This window comes from Panicum virgatum, chromosome 8N (assembly GCF_016808335.1).
Source record: "Panicum virgatum strain AP13 chromosome 8N, P.virgatum_v5, whole genome shotgun sequence".
NCBI classification, from domain to species: Eukaryota; Viridiplantae; Streptophyta; class Magnoliopsida; order Poales; family Poaceae; genus Panicum; species Panicum virgatum.
In genome coordinates this window covers 47,074,557-47,092,116 of record NC_053152.1, presented here as the reverse complement: position 1 = coordinate 47,092,116, position 17,560 = coordinate 47,074,557, and the positions used below count along the sequence as shown (strand labels likewise).

General features: G+C 41.7%; 2 protein-coding genes and 1 non-coding gene across 7 annotated transcripts; 2 read left to right on the top strand and 1 right to left on the bottom strand.

Annotated features, from left to right (window-relative positions):
- Nucleotides 1-2,048: 2,048 nt before the first annotated feature.
- Nucleotides 2,049-6,832, top strand: LOC120686152 (sodium/hydrogen exchanger 2-like). Of its 4 annotated transcripts, none has more exons than XM_039968327.1 (13): nt 2,049-2,731; nt 2,844-2,962; nt 3,533-3,630; nt 3,706-3,765; nt 3,855-4,096; nt 4,168-4,214; nt 4,302-4,368; nt 4,483-4,583; nt 4,708-4,815; nt 4,898-5,036; nt 5,130-5,192; nt 5,976-6,059; nt 6,233-6,816. In XM_039968327.1, the coding sequence occupies exons 1-13, from the start codon at nt 2,555-2,557 to the stop codon at nt 6,575-6,577; spliced, it is 1,650 nt and encodes a 549-aa protein (XP_039824261.1). In that variant the 5' UTR covers nt 2,049-2,554; the 3' UTR covers nt 6,578-6,816. The 4 variants fall into 4 exon arrangements, with proteins under 4 accessions (XP_039824261.1, XP_039824262.1, XP_039824260.1 ...); XM_039968329.1 differs by having other exon boundaries at nt 2,104-2,731; nt 5,976-6,151; nt 6,233-6,780; XM_039968328.1 differs by having other exon boundaries at nt 2,072-2,731; nt 3,533-3,765; nt 5,976-6,151; nt 6,233-6,375.
- Nucleotides 6,833-8,145: 1,313 nt separating this feature from the next.
- LOC120686151 (sister-chromatid cohesion protein 3-like) lies at nt 8,146-16,686 on the top strand. Of its 2 annotated transcripts, none has more exons than XM_039968325.1 (22): nt 8,146-8,271; nt 8,375-8,525; nt 9,266-9,378; nt 9,475-9,567; nt 9,742-9,905; nt 9,986-10,222; nt 10,392-10,536; nt 10,640-10,818; nt 11,329-11,474; nt 11,571-11,698; nt 11,799-11,972; nt 12,923-13,084; nt 13,164-13,364; nt 13,441-13,578; nt 13,673-13,873; nt 13,974-14,118; nt 14,260-14,366; nt 14,511-14,651; nt 15,290-15,555; nt 15,634-15,758; nt 15,842-16,138; nt 16,254-16,686. In XM_039968325.1, the coding sequence occupies exons 1-22, from the start codon at nt 8,239-8,241 to the stop codon at nt 16,265-16,267; spliced, it is 3,360 nt and encodes a 1,119-aa protein (XP_039824259.1). In that variant the 5' UTR covers nt 8,146-8,238; the 3' UTR covers nt 16,268-16,686. The 2 variants fall into 2 exon arrangements, with proteins under 2 accessions (XP_039824259.1, XP_039824258.1); XM_039968324.1 differs by having other exon boundaries at nt 15,839-16,138.
- A 731-nt stretch (nt 16,687-17,417) lies between these two features.
- Nucleotides 17,418-17,491, bottom strand: TRNAN-GUU. The gene has a single exon. It is a non-coding gene; the product is annotated as a tRNA-Asn (tRNA).
- Nucleotides 17,492-17,560: the final 69 nt, after the last annotated feature.

The following is a 17,560-nucleotide window of genomic DNA, read 5'->3' as shown; positions in this document are numbered from 1 at the left end:
CTAATATTTAATGTAATGACAGTGGTGGGTAATTTTATTTTTCTTTTTTTCTCTGATTAACGTGGTATTTTCTAGACCTTGAGAGCGAACGTGGAGGCTCCATTTGTTGGCCAAATAATAAGATAAGATAATAGATTGGATTCTACATATAATCTAAATCATTTGCACCAAATTTTATGAGCTTAATTCAATTTTTTAGATCAAATTTAGGCCCAAATGTTTCATTCGGGTCTAAATTTTAGACCTTCTCTGCCATTTGTTCCACCCGAAGAAGCACTGCAGCACACAGCAAGCCGTGATCCTCTTCTCCAACGTCCTTTCCTCTCCACCTAACAGCATAGCAACTGCCGCTCCAGACCACAGCAGCACATGCTCTCGATCTTCCTCAGCTCTGAACTTATAATGCTTCCTCTTGCATCCAATCTCGCTTCCTCCTCTTTTTTTGCTTGCAACAGCTCACCCCTCCACCTCCCTACTCCCTCGATCTGTCTTCGTGCATGATCCGACGAAAAGGGCATTCAATGTAGCTACAGTTGCCCATGTGAATTAAAGCATAAGGACGCGGATGGACCCCTACTTGCTTCTGTGATCCAGTAAATTACTCGGATGTTAACAGGACAAGTATGTTCAGCGCCATGAAATCGAAAGAACGTGCTGCTTGTCCGGGGATTCAGACTTGTTACCTGGAAGTCTGGAAATAACTTCAGAGTGTCCGTTGTTCAATCTGCTTGCGGCACCAAAGTTACCAACCCTTCAGTTAAATATTTAACCATGGCCCGGTAGAAGAAATAAGCTGCCTGCATACTTTGGTATGTTCTGATCTCCTCGCACTTGTAAACTGCAACTCCATCCGTGGAACTGCAGCCAGCAGGAAACCAAGCAATCAATGAACGAGTGCTATATTAAACTTTGAATGTTTTTTTTTCTTTATTTGTTTTTAAGAGTACTCTACAGAATGGCACATTATTTTTTTTTTGAAGAAGAAGTGCACATTGTTTTTCTATGAAACAGGCTGCAGTGACAAGGAAAAAGAAAGGGGAACGAGGGTGAACTCGAGTTCCTATGCGGAATCTCACATTTTTTTTTTGAAGAAGAAGTGCACATTGTTTTTCTATGAAACAGGCTGCAGTGACAAGGAAAAAGAAAGGGGAACGAGGGTGAACTCGAGTTCCTATGCGGAATCTCACTGAAAATGTTCCAACACACAGGGATGGATTGTAGTGGAATTCCCAGACCCAGAGGAATCTTTTTCTTTGACACATGAATAAGCAAGTAGCCGACATTGCCTCTGCTTTTCTGCATCAGCTCACCACATTGACAAGTCATCCATGAGTGACCTACGTCAACTCTGATCTTTGAAAAAACCGAGTTCTGATAACTCGCACTTGCAGCAACAAAGTAAATCTATGGGGAATGAAAGCTGAAGCATCAGTCCCGAGTTTCAGGTGCTGCCACAACATTCAGAATATTCAGAGAAACTAAACAGTGCAGAACACGGCCTCAAATCACCAGAGCAGAAGCCTGAAGCCCTGAACGTTGCACGAGCCACAGAGCGAGTGGCCATCTGGTTTGCGATTGGAATGGCTCTCCTGATGGAACTTGGAATAGGCTTAAGGATGGATCTAGACATCCGAATTCTTAGAACAAATTTAATATTTTAAAATAGATATTCTTAAAATTTTATGCTATTTTTTTTATATTATCAAGCATATTATTACATATAAGAATAAAATTTTGTATAGATTTTTTATGTATTATTTGCTCCCTACAATTAAAAAGGTGAAAAAAGATTCGAATCTGTATCCGATCCGTATTCGAATTTTTATATCTATTATTTGAGAATATATATGATAAATTTGAGGTTTAGTTTTTATGAATCTTTACAAGATCAATGTTAAATACAAGGCTATGAATTTACATAGTAAATTCTATATCTTATTTGTTCATAATCGAAGAAAAATAACAAAAAATCTGACATTCGAATAAACACCCGAATCCATCCTTAAATAGGCTGCAACTGCAAGATCCTAGGCAGTGCCTTGATCCTCATGGCAGATCAACCTGCGGGACCTTTCGCTGTGCCCCGTGCCCTCTCCCAAATCCAGATCAACCCACACCACAGCAACATCAGCAGCAACCCTCCCGTCAAGGAGAACGGAGTTGAGCGCGAGTGCGTGGCCGAGCACAGCCACGATAAAGAAACACAAGATCGCGACGCCGAGATTCCCTCCGGATCCCGCCACCGCAGCCCGAATCTCCGTGGCCGCCCCGCAGATTCCCTCCGCGTTGGACCATCGGCGCCGCCTGCCGTCAATTCCGGCGCCCTAGCTAGCGGGTCCGCTGCTATTCCTCGTACAGGATTCGTGGTGGGTCGGACCTTCCTCCCCCCCCCCCCCCCCCCCCGGCCTAGCGGGTTGCTGCGGGGTGCGTCGCTTGGAAGCGAGGGCGGAATCAGGTGCGGCGAGGGGGGCTGTGTTGGGCGGTGGTGGCTTGGCGAGGGGACTGCTAGGGTTGGGGTGGGTGATTGGTGGTGGGGCTGCGAGGGAGGCGAGGGATGGTGGGGCTCGGGGCCGCGGCGGGGATGGCGGCGGCGCTGGGCGACCCGCCGGCGGACTACGCCTCCATCCCGGCGGTGGGGCTGTTCGTGGCGCTCATGTGCGTCTGCATCATCGTGGGGCACCTGCTCGAGGAGAACCGCTGGATGAACGAGTCCACCACCGCGCTCTTCATCGTGAGTCGAGCCGAGCTCGGCGGCACCGCCGCCCCGTCGTAGCCTCTGTTGTGTGGTTTCTGTGGGGAATTCAGGTTGATTGTGTGTTGTGCGCTCTGTTCGCGGATTGCAGGGGCTGGGGACGGGAGCGGTCGTCCTGTTCGCGTCGAGCGGGAAGCACTCGCGCGTGCTGATGTTCAGCGAGGATCTCTTCTTCATATACCTGCTGCCTCCGATCATATTTAATGCAGGGTATGGCGTCTGTGCAATTGATGCTAAGTACTAGTTTTGTGGCGCTAATGTTTATTGTTGGAATAGTTTAACATTTTTTCTTTTTCTTGCAACATAATAAAAGAAAGAAAGAAGAGCCTGTCAACTGGAAGTTGAGTTGCGGTTACAAAAACTGTTGTAGTTTTAAGAAATTGTTGTTGAAGAGCGTTGTTGCTGTTGCCATGCCTGCTTGGAATTGCCCCCGCCCCTCCCCCATCTTACTTACACGCAGAGCACTCATCATATGTTTTTTTGCTTACACATATAATCATTACATCCATTTGGTTCTCTATATTTTCAGGACCTTTTTGGATAGAGGTTTTTTTTTGTTTGGAACTTTGCTTTAACTAAAAATCCAAAAAAAGATGCCCTCATTTAAACATTTCTGTAGCAAAGCTACTATGGTTCTATTGAATAAATCAGCAATTGTTTCACTGAATATTTGACGTTGAGCTTGGGTGTTGTATCCTGTGAAATTTACTGTATATCTGGGACTAAAAACTAAGAACCTAGGTTCACAATTCTCCTTCCTTTGTTCTTTTCCTTAACCAGGTTCCAAGTAAAGAAGAAACAGTTCTTCCGTAATTTCATTACTATTACACTATTCGGTGTAGTTGGGACCTTGATCTCTTTCACTATAATATCTCTTGGTAGGTTTTCTCCCAAATTTCATTTCTACCTTGTATGTCAGTTTCTATCTGCCTCACTCGCTTGTTTGTTCACAGGTGCTCTAGGACTAATATCAAGGCTTGATATTGGTGCACTCGAGCTTGGAGACTATCTTGGTCAGTTTTTTTTTTTGCCAAAGTATGGGCACTTATGTTGCTTGTATATACTATTTCTTGCTTTCTGACCGGTATATCTGAAATTTCAGCACTTGGGGCAATATTCTCGGCAACGGACTCTGTATGCACATTGCAGGTGTTAAGCCAGGATGAGACACCCTTCTTGTACAGTTTAGTGTTTGGTGAAGGTGTTGTCAATGATGCGACATCAGTTGTGCTGTTCAATGCAATCCAGAACTTCGATCTTGGCGATATTAATACCGCCAAATTACTAAAATTTATTGGCAGCTTCCTTTATTTGTTCAGCACCAGCACCATTCTTGGAGTAGCCGTAAGTTGTTTCCTGCTCCAGCCTTTATCTTTGCTGAAACTTTCTTTACACTAAGTATGTTATGACTGCAGGCTGGACTTCTCAGTGCTTATATCATCAAGAAGCTGTACTTTGGCAGGTTGATACTTGACACAACAAATGTTTTGCTTACTTCAAATTGATGGGAGTAACACTACTTATTCCTCTGATTTGACATGTACCCCAGGCATTCGACAGATCGTGAAGTTTCCATTATGATGCTGATGGCTTACTTGTCATACATGCTAGCTGAAGTGAGCACCCTGTAGGCTTGTACTATTAACCCACTGTAGATATTGCATATTTTTTTAAAAGAAAACAGCTAAATACAGCCTTAATTGTTATTAATCGGTTACTTCGTGTGGCAGTTGCTTGATTTGAGTGGAATCCTCACAGTGTTCTTCTGTGGTATCGTAATGTCACACTATACCTGGCATAATGTAACAGAAAGTTCCAGGGTCACAACCAAGTAAGTAGCTTCTTTGTTTCCCTATGTGGACATTTGTGTTTGAGTTTGATTAACTTGGATGGTTTGGACTTGTATTGTTCACTATGCTTATGCTTTTACTAATGTACATTTGGATGGAAAACAGGCATGCCTTTGCGACGTTATCATTTATCGCTGAGACTTTTCTATTTCTCTATGTTGGCATGGATGCATTGGATATAGAGAAGTGGAAGATTGTCGGTCAAACTTACAGGTTTGCTCTCGTCTCTTTCTTTCTCCATTGCTCAAGTAGAATATTATTTTTTGAAACTTGTCACATTTTCTGTGATTTGCAGCCCAGTAAAGTCTGTTGCCTTGAGCTCCACCATTTTAGCCTTGGTGTTGGTTGCAAGAGCTGCTTTTGTTTTCCCACTATCCCTTCTATCAAATTTGACCAAAAAAACTCCAGAAGGAAAGATATCTTTTAAGCAGCAAGTGAGTCTTTAACTGAGCAACATTGTAGACTTCTTTTGTCCTCCTGAAGCAGTTGTTATGTTCCTTAATCCTTGCATGATATTGGTCGTTCAGGTAATTGTTTGGTGGGCGGGGCTCATGAGAGGTGCCGTGTCCATTGCATTGGCTTACAATAAGGTAAATTTTGTGTTTGATCTGTTTGATTTGAGCTGACATGGAAATTCATGTCTGCTATGGTATAGTCATGAAGTTTTACCAGTTTTGATTTGGTATGACAATTAATGCATACCATTTACTAGATCATTATTATGTTGTGGCATTGTAATTGGTTGGCTTAACTAGGACTCTGTTTCAAAAAACAAATAAACAAACGTTGCATTAATGCAAGCCATATCTTCTTTTAGAAAAAAACTAGGATTCAGACCGTTGAGCTAGTCTTCTTTTGGAAAACTGACATGGACATCATGGGCTAGTATATTTTCATACTGAAACTTCTATTTGAGTATGAAAATAGAAGTTAGAACTCCAGAACTTGAATATAGTTGCTATTTATCATTGATTAACATCAGCAAAATAGTTATTTTTGCATAACCATTTATAAGCCAAAACATGCTATACAAGCATGTCTATGTCCATAGAATTTACATGTGGTTAAGTACAACACTTTATAGCTGTCATTGTTCTACTGAAAGGTAATTCTTTCAAAAAATGAAATCTTTATTTATCCATTAACTATGTCATATATATCGAGCCCCAATTTATTCCCATGTCATGTGCGCGTTTCTGACAAGTCACACGCAGGTGTCTAGGTGTCTTGTTTATGAATTAAGTTTCTGTCTGAAAGATTGGTTTTCTTTGCTTGTCTTGTTTTATATTCCTGATGAAAAAGCCTGGGACATTAATGGTTTATTTGTCTGCCATCTCATGCTTTGATCCAACCAGTGGTTTCCTAATTTGCAGTTCACAAGATCAGGCCATACTCAGCAACCTAGCAATGCAATCATGATCACCAGCACAATAAGTGTTGTTTTTTTCAGCACCATTGTAAGCTCTTTCTCAAACTTCAATGCCCACAGGTTACTACAGACACATAGTATAACATGCGACTGTTTCAAGCTGATATAACATGCCCACAGGTTACTGCAAGCACAAGAACATGAACAATCCAAAATTTTATTCCTAACCTGGTTCTGAACAATCATTTTCTGATCATTCAGGTCTTTGGACTACTGACCAAGCCACTTATCAGGCTCTTGATTCCGCCAAGGCACCTATCCAGGGAACCAAGCGCTCTTTCCGAACCGTCCAGCCCAAAGTCCTTCCTTGAGCATCTGGCTGCGAACAATCCTGGTCATCCAGGTCTTGAGAACGGCATAAGCCTCCGCCGCCCGTCAAGCCTCCGCCTGCTCCTCACGAGCCCATCACGGTCAGTCCACCATTACTGGCGCAAGTTTGACGACGGCTTCATGCGACCTGTGTTTGGCGGCCGCGGCTTCGTCCCCTTCGTCCCTGGCTCGCCAACTGAGAGCAGCGTGCCGCTACTTGCAAGAAACGAGAACTGAAACCAGCACAGCAAGAGGGTGAAATTCAGAAAGCTTTTGTAAATTAGCTTCGTTTAGTATATTTTTTTGAGGGAAGCTTTATTTAGTGTAATTGGTGTAAATCTGAGGTGGTAGATTTACGTGGTACCTGGTACACGCTGATGTAGGCTAGTTGCCTTACCACATGGATGTACATATCAACACGACAACTGCTGTTCAGTACACGTTCTTAATTAATTTGTATTTATATATTACGTGTATTGGATTAAAAAAATAGACCCTCCAGTTTAGCTAATAAATCGTGCTGAATCTTTCTTTTTGCGAGTCGTATGTATATTCATTTTATTTCCCACAAACCAGTCGGTATGCTGGAAATAATGCACGAGAAGTTTAATAAAAACTTCAGTTCCTTCCGAGTCTCCGTATCCACAGTTGGAAGACGGGCTTGAGATGTTTACGCGTTCCCACTTCTCAGTCCTCCCGTTCCCTCCTGCCCCTTGCCTTTCCATTCGGACCCGCCTCTTCCTTTCAGAATTATTTATTTGTATTATCAGCAAGAATATCCTCTCTCTCTCCAAATTTTTCTACTGCCTGTTCCAATACTAGCAAGAAGCTCCTCTCTCTTTAAATTTTCTACTGCCTGTTCCTCCCTCTTTTTTCTCCAAGAAAAAAAAATTTACTAGGACCTCCACAATTCCTCCGATCTACCTCAGAACCTCGAGCACAGGGGTGCGGATGGACAGTGGGAGCTCGGCCCGCCTCGGCCACGGCGTGGCAGCTGGTCCCGCGCACCTTGGCGATGGCGTTGATCAGGTGATGTCAGCCAGTGCGCGCAGGCATGATCCTCGCCGGCATGGGGCTTGTTCCTACTCGGCGTCGACGGCAGCATGCTGGCGCGGGGTGGCAACATGGTCCAGCCCGGTTGCCAGCAACAGCACCACCAGCGGGCGCCGACAACGGCACCATGAACCTGACGCCACTCAGGATCTCTGGACTGATGAAGAAGATGAGTAAGACACTCCTCAATTTTTGATTTTTGTTTTGTTTTTACTCGGCGGAATTAAGCTTTTACCGATCTAGCTTGTGCTGGTCGATCGATGCGAGATGAACTTGTAATAATTGCTATATCGATCTATTCCTGCTTTCGAACGCAGAACGCTTAAGGCAATGGTGGAGGTATACAGCGATCTGTCCTATATGTCGCGCCGACCTCTCCAACCTGGCTGTCGGCCACGTCCTAGCCGCCGACCTTGCCGCCTAGATGGGATCGCCCGACGATGCGGTTCTGATCAGCATCGCGCCACCGCTGTCTGAGTTAGCACAAGGACGATAGGACCCCATGTCGCCCGGCAAGCGGCAGCAGACGGAGAAGACGGAGAAACGAGTGGTCCGGTATACATGCTATAGGAAGGAACCAAATAGATAGGGATAATATGAGCATTTTGCCTGGTAGATTCCTACTAGTTATGGTTCTTCTACTATTATATTTTAACAATATTTGAATAAAAAGGTACATAGATAAAAAATTTCACAAGTATATTTCAACATTTTAATGATATATAGTCGCAAATGCAGATAAAAGACTCCTTCCTCTCTTCCTATTTCCATTTCCCTCGCAAACGCGCCCCAAAATCTCCTTCCTAGGGTTCGCTCGTCCGGCGCCAGTAGATCCGGAACCCCCGATGGAGGAGACGCTCGCCACCCTGCGCCGCTCGGTATGCCTCCGTCCCGCTGGCTTCCTTTCTGGAACCCTTGTTTGCTCGGATTCCGGCGAGCGCCTGCTGAATTTCCTTTTGTTTTGGTGTGGTCGTGCTGCAGAAGCGCGGGCGCCCGCCGAAGCCGCGGGAGGAGGACCACGCGGACTTCGTGGAGGAGGCCGACGCGGCAGGGCTCGCGCCGCCCCACTCCAAGCGGAAGCGCGCCGCCTCGGCCGCCGGCGCGGCGTCTCTGGAGGACCAGCCACTCATCGGTCTGCTGCCGTCTATCTCTGTGATTTTCCTGAATTGCGCGGGTCCCCAAGGTTCTGATAGGGTTTAGCTTAGCTGCTGGGTTCAGGAAAAACTAGGCGCCCTGCTGTTGTACACTTGTACTACAGTTTGAGTTTATGGTTTGTGCCAACTGCCAACGCAGTGGCTTCTTGCGCTGCACGGGAGGCTCATTGACTCTCAGTGGTGAATTGTTGGTTCCTCAGCTTTGCCTGATGCTGGATTAGTATACTTTGGTGAACTATGTGACTATGTGATGCCTAGTTAGTTTTGTGAAATTTTGTAGGCCATTGGGGTCCATTTGCTAGGCAATGCTATGTTCCTGGGTGTAAAGGTGTACAATTTGCACACTCTTTCTTGTTCTGACACTCATGTTCAGTAGTGAAACTAGAAATTAGTGACATTGATTTTGAGTGCGAAAGAATAATGACACATGGTTGACAAAAAAAGGTAGCCCCCTTGGATGTGTTAGAGACAAGGAGTTGAGATTTCTGAGGACATGGGCGACCCCATCCGATATGGTTCTTGCCCTAATTCTTCCTCTCCTCATTCAAACATCTGATTGCTTGTAGGACGATAGCTTTAACGGAACTGTTAGGTAGTCACTATTTAAGCATTTAAGGGATAGTATCAGGACATGCCTGAACTAAATTCTCTTGAAGTAAATATATCATCGTTTCTCTGTGCTAAACTTTCTTAATTCTTACAATCTCGCAACCTGCAGATATTATCAAACACAATGGCAGGCTGATCAGCCATGCTGTCAAAAAGTTGGTTGAGGATTATGAATCAAACAAAAATTCGGTGATGTTTCAAATATTAGCCATGCTATTTGAGGTAATACTAGCACTTGGTATAGTTTTTATTCCTGCTGCATTCACTAAGGAAAGAGCCATCTTATGTTCATGTATGCTGCAAACTTGAGACTTGCAGGCTTGTGGTGCCAAGCATGAGATTTATCCAGACTACCTTCGTGAGTCAGACGTTGATGACATTGTATTGTCCCTTGTTGATCTAGCTCGAAAAGTATCCTTTTTTGACCTGTTCAGAAGAGTGAACAGAGAATGATTATCTGTAATCTTATAGGTTGTCCAATGTTCATACTCAGTGCATCATTATTGTATATGTTGCCCTGAAGTCAAATTAGCATATGTTTCTCTTGACTTCTTGAGCAATTTGTGAGACCTTAACTCAAAATAGGGTCTGGTGGAAGATAATTATAGCACAAAACAGAAGGACCTTAAACACTTCAAGGAGAATCTGGTTACCTTTTGGGATAGCTTAGTCCTTGAATGTCAGAATGGCCCACTGTTTGATGATACCTTATTTCAAAAGGTCAAGGATTATGTGGTTGCTTTATCATGGTAATTTAGGCTCACTGTCCACGTTTGTTTTTCATTCTGTTGTATGCACGCATGTAACATGTTGATTTGGTACCTTTTAGTACTCCTCCAAGAGTATATCGTCAAGTAGCTTCATTGGTCGGGCTCCAGCTTGTAACATCATTCATATCTGTTGCTAAGACTCTTAGTGGACAACGCGAGACTACTCAGAGGCAATTGAATGCAGAGAAGAAGAAGCAGAGCGATGGACCACTTATTGAATCTCTCAACAACAGATTAGCTCTTACTCATGAAAACATTACATACTTGGAGGATTTGATGCGGAAGATATTCAATGGGTGAGACCTTTTACAAATCATATATGCACTTGTACTTCAGTGTACATATTGAATTTTACTACATTTTGTGATTTCACACGCACCCAAATAAACTCACTTGCATTTGATGTCATGTATGTACATTCATGTTAGCCTAGTTGGCTGCTGAAATTTTCTTTACCACTTGTAGGTTATTCATGCACCGTTATCGTGATGTTGATCCTGAGATCCGGATGTCATGTATCAAATCCCTTGGTATTTGGGTTGTCTCATATCCATCACTTTTTTTGCAAGATATATATCTGAAGTATCTTGGGTGGACACTAAATGACAAGGTAAGAAATATTTTAGTTCATTCATTTTTTACATCATTAGAAATTCTACTGAGTCTGACAATGAAGACTTACAATCTTTATTTTGTTCTTTTCATTGTTGTAGAATGCTGGAGTTAGAAGGACTTCCATTCTTGCCTTGCAAAGTCTGTATGAAGTGGAAGCCAACATACCTTCCCTTGGTCTCTTCACTGAGAGGTTTTACACCAGGATGATCCAGCTTGCTGATGATATTGATGTTTCAGTAGCTGTGTCAGCTATAGGACTCATCAAGCAATTACTGAGGTGCGTTTAGGCAAGATATGCTTTTTTACCGTTCTTATCCAGTTCGCTGCAAGGCATGCTTAACTATTTTGCCTTAACATTCATGTGCTAGATTCGAAAACTCCGCCTAGCAAAAGTGTCAGGTTTTGGAATCTGTAGCCTTTGTTAATATGGATTTCTATCATGCATTCATGCTTAATTTGTGTGCTCAAATGGCAGTAGCGTGATGCTTATGAAAAAGGGTACAATTTAGTTCTAGTCAGCATTAATTTCATTGTAGCAAATGAAGTGTAAACAATATTTAGGCTTCAGAGTTTAGACCTTTGGGTTGGAGAGTGACACTGAAGTGATCACTCTTCAGGAAGTTCTCAGTACGTACATATGCTTGGCATGTTGCATAAGATTTATCTGGCCGAATATGACTAAGAGTCACTTATCCTATTTGCTAAACAAATCCATTAATCATCTCACACAAGGTAACAGGAGAATGCAGCCTTTTGGTTCCCAAAATATTGTTCCTTTTGTTTTCAGGCATCAGCTGTTGAGTGATGATGATTTGGGCCCACTATATGATTTGCTCATTGATGAGCCTCCGATGATCAGGCGTGCGATAGGTGAATTAGTTTATGATCACCTAATAGCGCAAAACATCAAGACATCTCAGCCTGGAGCTAGAGGTACTTTCCTGTGCAAGCATTCTACTTTCATGTGACAAATTGCCAATACCTATCAAACTCCTTGGTCAGTTTAGTTATTAATTATATGCTTTCCAGATGGGGAAAATGAACCCTCTGAGGTTCATATTGGCCGAATGCTGCAAATCCTTAGAGAATTTTCAGATGACCCGATCCTTAGTTCATACGTCATTGATGATATTTGGGATGACATGAAGGCCATGAGAGTATGCTCCTCAAATTCGATTAGATTTATTCTTGAAAGATTTATCATATATTGTTGTGAGTGAGCCATTACTGATAGAACTTAAATATCATGATTTATAGGACTGGAGGTGTATGATCTCTGTGCTTCTTGATGAAAATCCAGGAATTGAGCTTACTGATATGGATGGAACAAACCTAGTTCGAATGCTGCACGCCTCTGCAAAGAAGGCTGTTGGGGAAAGAATAATTCCTGCAATGGACAACAGAAAGTTGTACTATAATAAAGGCCAAAAGGTGTTTAGTTCATTTCTGCGGTATCATAATTTAGTTCCATTTTAACATTTCTCACACTGCCTGATTAGTGTTGTAATTGGACAGTTGATTTTTATTTCAGTTCCAGCTTGGGATGTAATTGAAGTTTATTGAATGCTAACAATATCCTAAATTTGGTTGCATAATAAAATATTCCTTTTGATTGTTGAATAGTGATTATTATTTTGGTAACCTTTATTGTATTATTCTGTAAAAATGCACTTGTGAGCTAATTTTCTGGACTTCAGGATGTTTTTAGTGTTAATTAGCTCTTCCTGTTATTTTTAGGGGAGTTCTGGGTTAGCCAGTTTGGTTGTGAACTGAACTGTCAGTCTGAGCTGGGTTTAGGATTGGATTGTGCTGCTTCTGTGGTGCAAATGAGCTGGCACATGCGCTAGTTACAAGCAAACAGGGCCCCTATGATTTCAGTTCAACATGCAACCCTGGTTTAATGGGTGTACAGTTCTACTAACCAATCCCAACCCATAGTAACCAACATGAACAGTCTGATCCAGTTATGTCTTGGTGGGATTATAGTGACTGTTGTTAACTGCTAATGCTAGCTGTCTACTACTTACTGGAAGGAACCCAAACTATTCTAAATAGGCAGACATCCTTGGATCAGCTGATTTTTTAAACAGAAGACAGATTAGCTAATTTGTTGAATTCAAACTTCTATGTTCTGATCTCTGGGGGAAATCATTTTAGTTCCTAAAATCATCTAGGTCCTACAAATCTGTGTTAAATTTCTTTCTTTTGTCCCTTATCCCCTTGACTGCTTCAGCTTCTATCTGTGTTATTTTCAGATTCTTCCTAATCAAGTCTTGATTAGATGTTGCTCATGTCATAAATACTTTTCTTTTGAACAATTTACACTTTTGTTTTTATTCAAAATTTTCTACTGTTATTACTGAGGCATAAAAGTATTGCAGGAAACATTGGAAAATAGCAAGCGTGAAATAACAAGTGCCTTGTTGACAAGGTATCCACATCTTTTAAGAAAATACATGTCTGACAAAGCTAAGATATCACCCCTAGTTGATATGATGGTCCTTTTGAAACTTGAGATGTATTCATTCAAGAGACAAGAGAAGGTCAGTAGCTAAAGTTATATCTTCTGCTTACACTTGCTGTTGAACTTGTTATAACAATTTTTTGAATATCTTCCCTCAGCATTTCAAGGCAGCCATAGATCTCATCACTGATGCCTTCTTCAAACATGGAGAGAAGGACGCGCTGAGATCTTGCATCAAGGCAATTACTTTCTGTTGCACTGATTGCCAGGCTGATCTTAAAGACTATGCTGAAAATAAACTTAAAAATCTCGAGGATGAGTTGGTTTTGAAAGTCAAAACTGCAATCAAGGAAGTAGAGGTATGTCTTATTCGTGTCCTTTTTTTTTTGTCTGTGCCAAAGTCATGAACATAATATGATACGATTGGCATTACAGGCTGGTGATGATGAGTACTCCCTCTTGGTTAATTTGAAGCGGCTTTATGAACTTCAGCTGTCAAAACCTGTTAAAAATGAGAGTTTATTTGACGACATGTACCGAATCCTCAGTCATCTAAGAGAGATGGATAATGAGGTACGAACCCTTTCATTTTTGAGTTTTAGCACTCTTATCTTTTCAGTACAATCAGCTGTTGCTAGCATATTGAGTTTGTTTTCATGATTTTCAGGTGAAGAGCTTTCTCCTCCTCAATATGTACCTTCAGGTAGCATGGTGCCTTCATGCGATCGATGGTGAAAACCCGTCTGAAACATCTATTGATGAACTTTTTTCCAAGCAAAGCTCACTTTTTGATCAACTCTATTATTATTTGGTGGTCCTGCCTACTTATCAAAAAGAGGGGAGGAGCACCACTGTACTTTCTTGCAGAGTAAGACTTCTGAATTCTGAGCTCAAAATATCAAGAGCATGTTGGTATGCCTCCATGGTTACATTGGGCTAATTGACTTATTTGTTTTCTTTGCTTTTAGGTCTGCATCATTACTGCAGAAATGTGGTGCTTGTTTAAAAAGTCCAAATATTCTTCGACAAGACTAGAGAGTTTGGGCTATCTCCCACAAGTAGATATGGTTCAGAAGTTCTGGAAACTCTGTGAACAACAGCTGAACATATCAGGTCTTGTTGCTAGTCACACTCCTGCTTTGAATTTTATTAATAAGTGTATCGAATACCAGCTTTCTCATGATATTAGCAGAGTATGTATCTTTTCCGTTGCTGATGACTGAAAAGTGAAATTGACCAAGTATGTGTCATCAGATGAAACAGAAGATGAAGATGCCAATGAAGAATATATTGAAGACGCAAACAGGGATGCTGTTAATATTGCAGCCACGAAGCTAGTGCTTGCTGATACAGTACCAAAGGTTTGTACTGCGTTCTCTTCCGGTGATAGATTCTCACCATATACTTCCTAGTACAATGTTGCCATGTTAACCTTTAAAAAACTTGGTTGCTTTGGATTCTTCTTGAGAGACAAGTAAAATTCCATTGTTCCTTTCTGTTTGCAGGACTACCTAGGTCCAGAGATTGTTTCTCACTATGCATCTCATGGAGCAAGTACAACTGAGATAATCAAGCATCTAATTACCTCTCTAAAGAAAAATGCAGACTTCGATAAGGGAGCTCTGTTTTTTGAGGCATTGAAAAGGGTAAATATTCGATTTCCTAGTGCATATAGAATATATGTAACATGTTAATAAGACATGGGGGTAATATTAATTATTAGTAGTGTGTACACAGCATGAACAACGATATTTACTCTCTTATATTATTTATTTGTTATTAGTAGTGTATCCCAAAGAAATATTGAGTACTAACTGTTTTGGACAATTCAGTTCATCCTGCATCTTCAAGGTCAATGATGTGCATTAGTAATCTATAAAACTGGAAAACAGAAGTAGGAAAGCACTAGCTAGTTAATCTCTCATTGGAATGTCGACACTGATTACCTTGGACTATGAGGTACTTCCTCATAAAGAAAGTGACATCCCAGAATATCTGTAGGCTAACTCTACAAGTTTTCACCCAAGCTTATGTCTAGAACCGTATAAAAGTGCTGCTGAAATGAAAATTGATGCCCCGTTATATTTTACTGGAGGGAGTACTTATGGCTCCTTTAGCTTGTTTTACTACTGTTTTTTTTTAACTTTTGGTTCATCGTTTCCAATTTTTTAGATATTAGCTGACTGAAATTTTAAGAATATTACTTTTATAGGTGCACCGGTTTATCTTGCTTTCATGTTTGAGGTTGTTTGAGTAAACCATTCTATGTTTTTCATCAATATAGGCATATGAACGGTACATGACCCATGTTAATGATGGAGAAAATCAAACCCTGACTGGCAAGTCTTATTCGGAATGTCAAGATCTTGCTAGTCGGCTGGCAGGGTCCTACGTTGGTGCAGCTCGCACTAAAAACAAGTCTGAGATCTTGAAGATTATCCAAGATGGTGTCTCTTTTGCCTTTGCGGACCTTCCAAATCAGTTGTCATTCCTCGAGGCTGCTCTTCTGCCATTTGTTTCTAAACTTCCATCGGCAGATATACCAGACATGTATGTCATTGGGCTGCATGCTTTCTTGTGCTTCGCTTGCTTCAAAACTTTAATTTTAAGTTATCTTTTTGCATGTAGCCTGGCAGATGTAGAGAAGAGGACTCAGGATGCAGATATGAATGGAGATCAAAGTGCTTGGCACCCATATTTTACATTTGTGGAGCACCTACGTGAAAAACATGCGAAGAATGAGGTTTTGCACGGTGCGTTGAACTCCCTCTTTTTTTGACTCTGCCTGTCTCTTCTCCTATATATTGTGGCCGATATCTTACTCTGAATCCAGAGGAGGAGGAAAAGCCTGTGAAGCGACGGGGCCGACCGAGAAAGGTTAGAGATGTACCGGATGTACCAAAAGTACCAGATGTACGCGGGAAGAAACTCTTTAATGATGATGGGCACAACTCTAGCGACGAAGAGTCTATCAGTGCCTCTGACCATCATGGCCATGGCGAAGATGAAGACAGCGAGGATGATGCAAATCAGCCCCTGATCAACACGATCAGGTCTTCTGCCGCTAAGCTACGATCACTGAAGGTGTCTCAACAAGGAACAAGCAGCCGCAAAGGAGCTCCTGGGCCATCAGGTAAATTTCAGGATTTTGTCTCTTATTTACGATATCCTGATGAAGTCGTTGGAGGATGAATGTAGGATGTTTCCTTTCAGTCTCCCCCCTTGATAACCTGAGCATGCCATTTCAGGAAGCAATAGCTGAGAGGGTGAAGTAGCGTAGCAGCTTCGACGACTTGATGAGGACATCAGGCCGCGCTGAGCTGCAGTCTTCATCTGCCAGTTAACTGCTTGATTTATAGACATCTAGGTATTGTAGATGATTGTACTTAGGTGCTCACCCGCTCTGTACATCACGTGTTATGTGTTGACATACCCCGCATTCACGTGGCGAATCTGTATGTGATCACTTGACGGTAGAAATCCTTACACTTGTCTTTCAGTCCCACCCCTGGACTTGTGTGTACGGGTTTTTTCTTTTTCTTGGTATGATAGCATCTGGCTGGTGCTGGTGCTTGTGCTTGTACTAGATCATTACAGATTTTGTATTGAGTCATTGCAGTAGCTCTGGTTGTCATACTGATTTGACGATCAGATGATTTAACGTAATGGTTCCTCCGTGTCTGAATTTTATTGCATGAACGGAACAACGTTTTTCAGATGGAAACTCAGTTCAGCTTGGAGCCTGGGGGTGCCGGAGGTGCTTTCCCGTAGAGTGCATGTAGTGCTTTGTGTGAACTCGTTGGTGACCACTGCCGCTTGGAATGTGTCACTGTGACTACCATATTGCAGTTGGAACGTGACGATCAATAATCAGGATTTGTCTCTTGCTGAGGCTAGTATGGTCCAAGGTCACATGAGCTGCTGTCTGCTGAAATCTGCGACGCTCTATTTGGATAAGAGCAGCAAACTCAAGTTATTAATCTGTTTCAGCTGATTTGAAATCTGCTATGTCACTAGGAAAGGCAAGAGGTCTTCTAATACAAAAATGACTTTATTACTTTGAAACAATAAAAAATAATGCTGAATACAAAAATGACTTTATTACTTTGAAACAATAAAAAATAATGCTGACTTTATTACTTTTAATTTGTTTCAGCTGATTTGAAATCTATTATACCAGCAGGAAAAGCAAGAGGACTTCTAATAAAAAATGACTTTATTACTTTGAAACAGTAAAAGAGTAATGCTGACTTTCTTAATTTGAAAAAATATTTCTGACTTTATTAATTTGGAAAAAATAAAAAATAATGCAGGATTTATTAATTTGAAAAAATATTTCTGACTTTATTAATTTGGAAAAAGTAAAAAATAATGCTGGCTTTATTTGTTTTCGAAAAAATAATTAAAAAATTCACTAGAAGGAGGGCTTGAACCTCCGACCTTGTGGTTAACAGCCACACGCTCTGGCCAACTGAGCTATTCCAGCAATTGTGATCTCTGTTATTCTGTTCCCGTGAAGTAGGTGTAGCTAAAAACAAAACGACGACTATTTCCA

Coding starts and splice junctions, on each gene's coding strand:
- LOC120686152 (XM_039968326.1), top strand. CDS start 2,555: ATGGTGGGGCTCGGGGCCGCGGCGGGGATGGCGGCGGCGCTGGGCGAC. Junction 4,816..4,897: donor ATTGTCGGTCAAACTTACAG/GTTTGCTCTCGT, acceptor TGTGATTTGCAG/CCCAGTAAAGTCTGTTGCCT. Junction 5,193..5,975: donor TTGCATTGGCTTACAATAAG/GTAAATTTTGTG, acceptor CCTAATTTGCAG/TTCACAAGATCAGGCCATAC.
- LOC120686151 (XM_039968324.1), top strand. CDS start 8,239: ATGGAGGAGACGCTCGCCACCCTGCGCCGCTCG. Junction 8,526..9,265: donor GGAGGACCAGCCACTCATCG/GTCTGCTGCCGT, acceptor CGCAACCTGCAG/ATATTATCAAACACAATGGC. Junction 14,652..15,289: donor TTTTTGAGGCATTGAAAAGG/GTAAATATTCGA, acceptor TCATCAATATAG/GCATATGAACGGTACATGAC.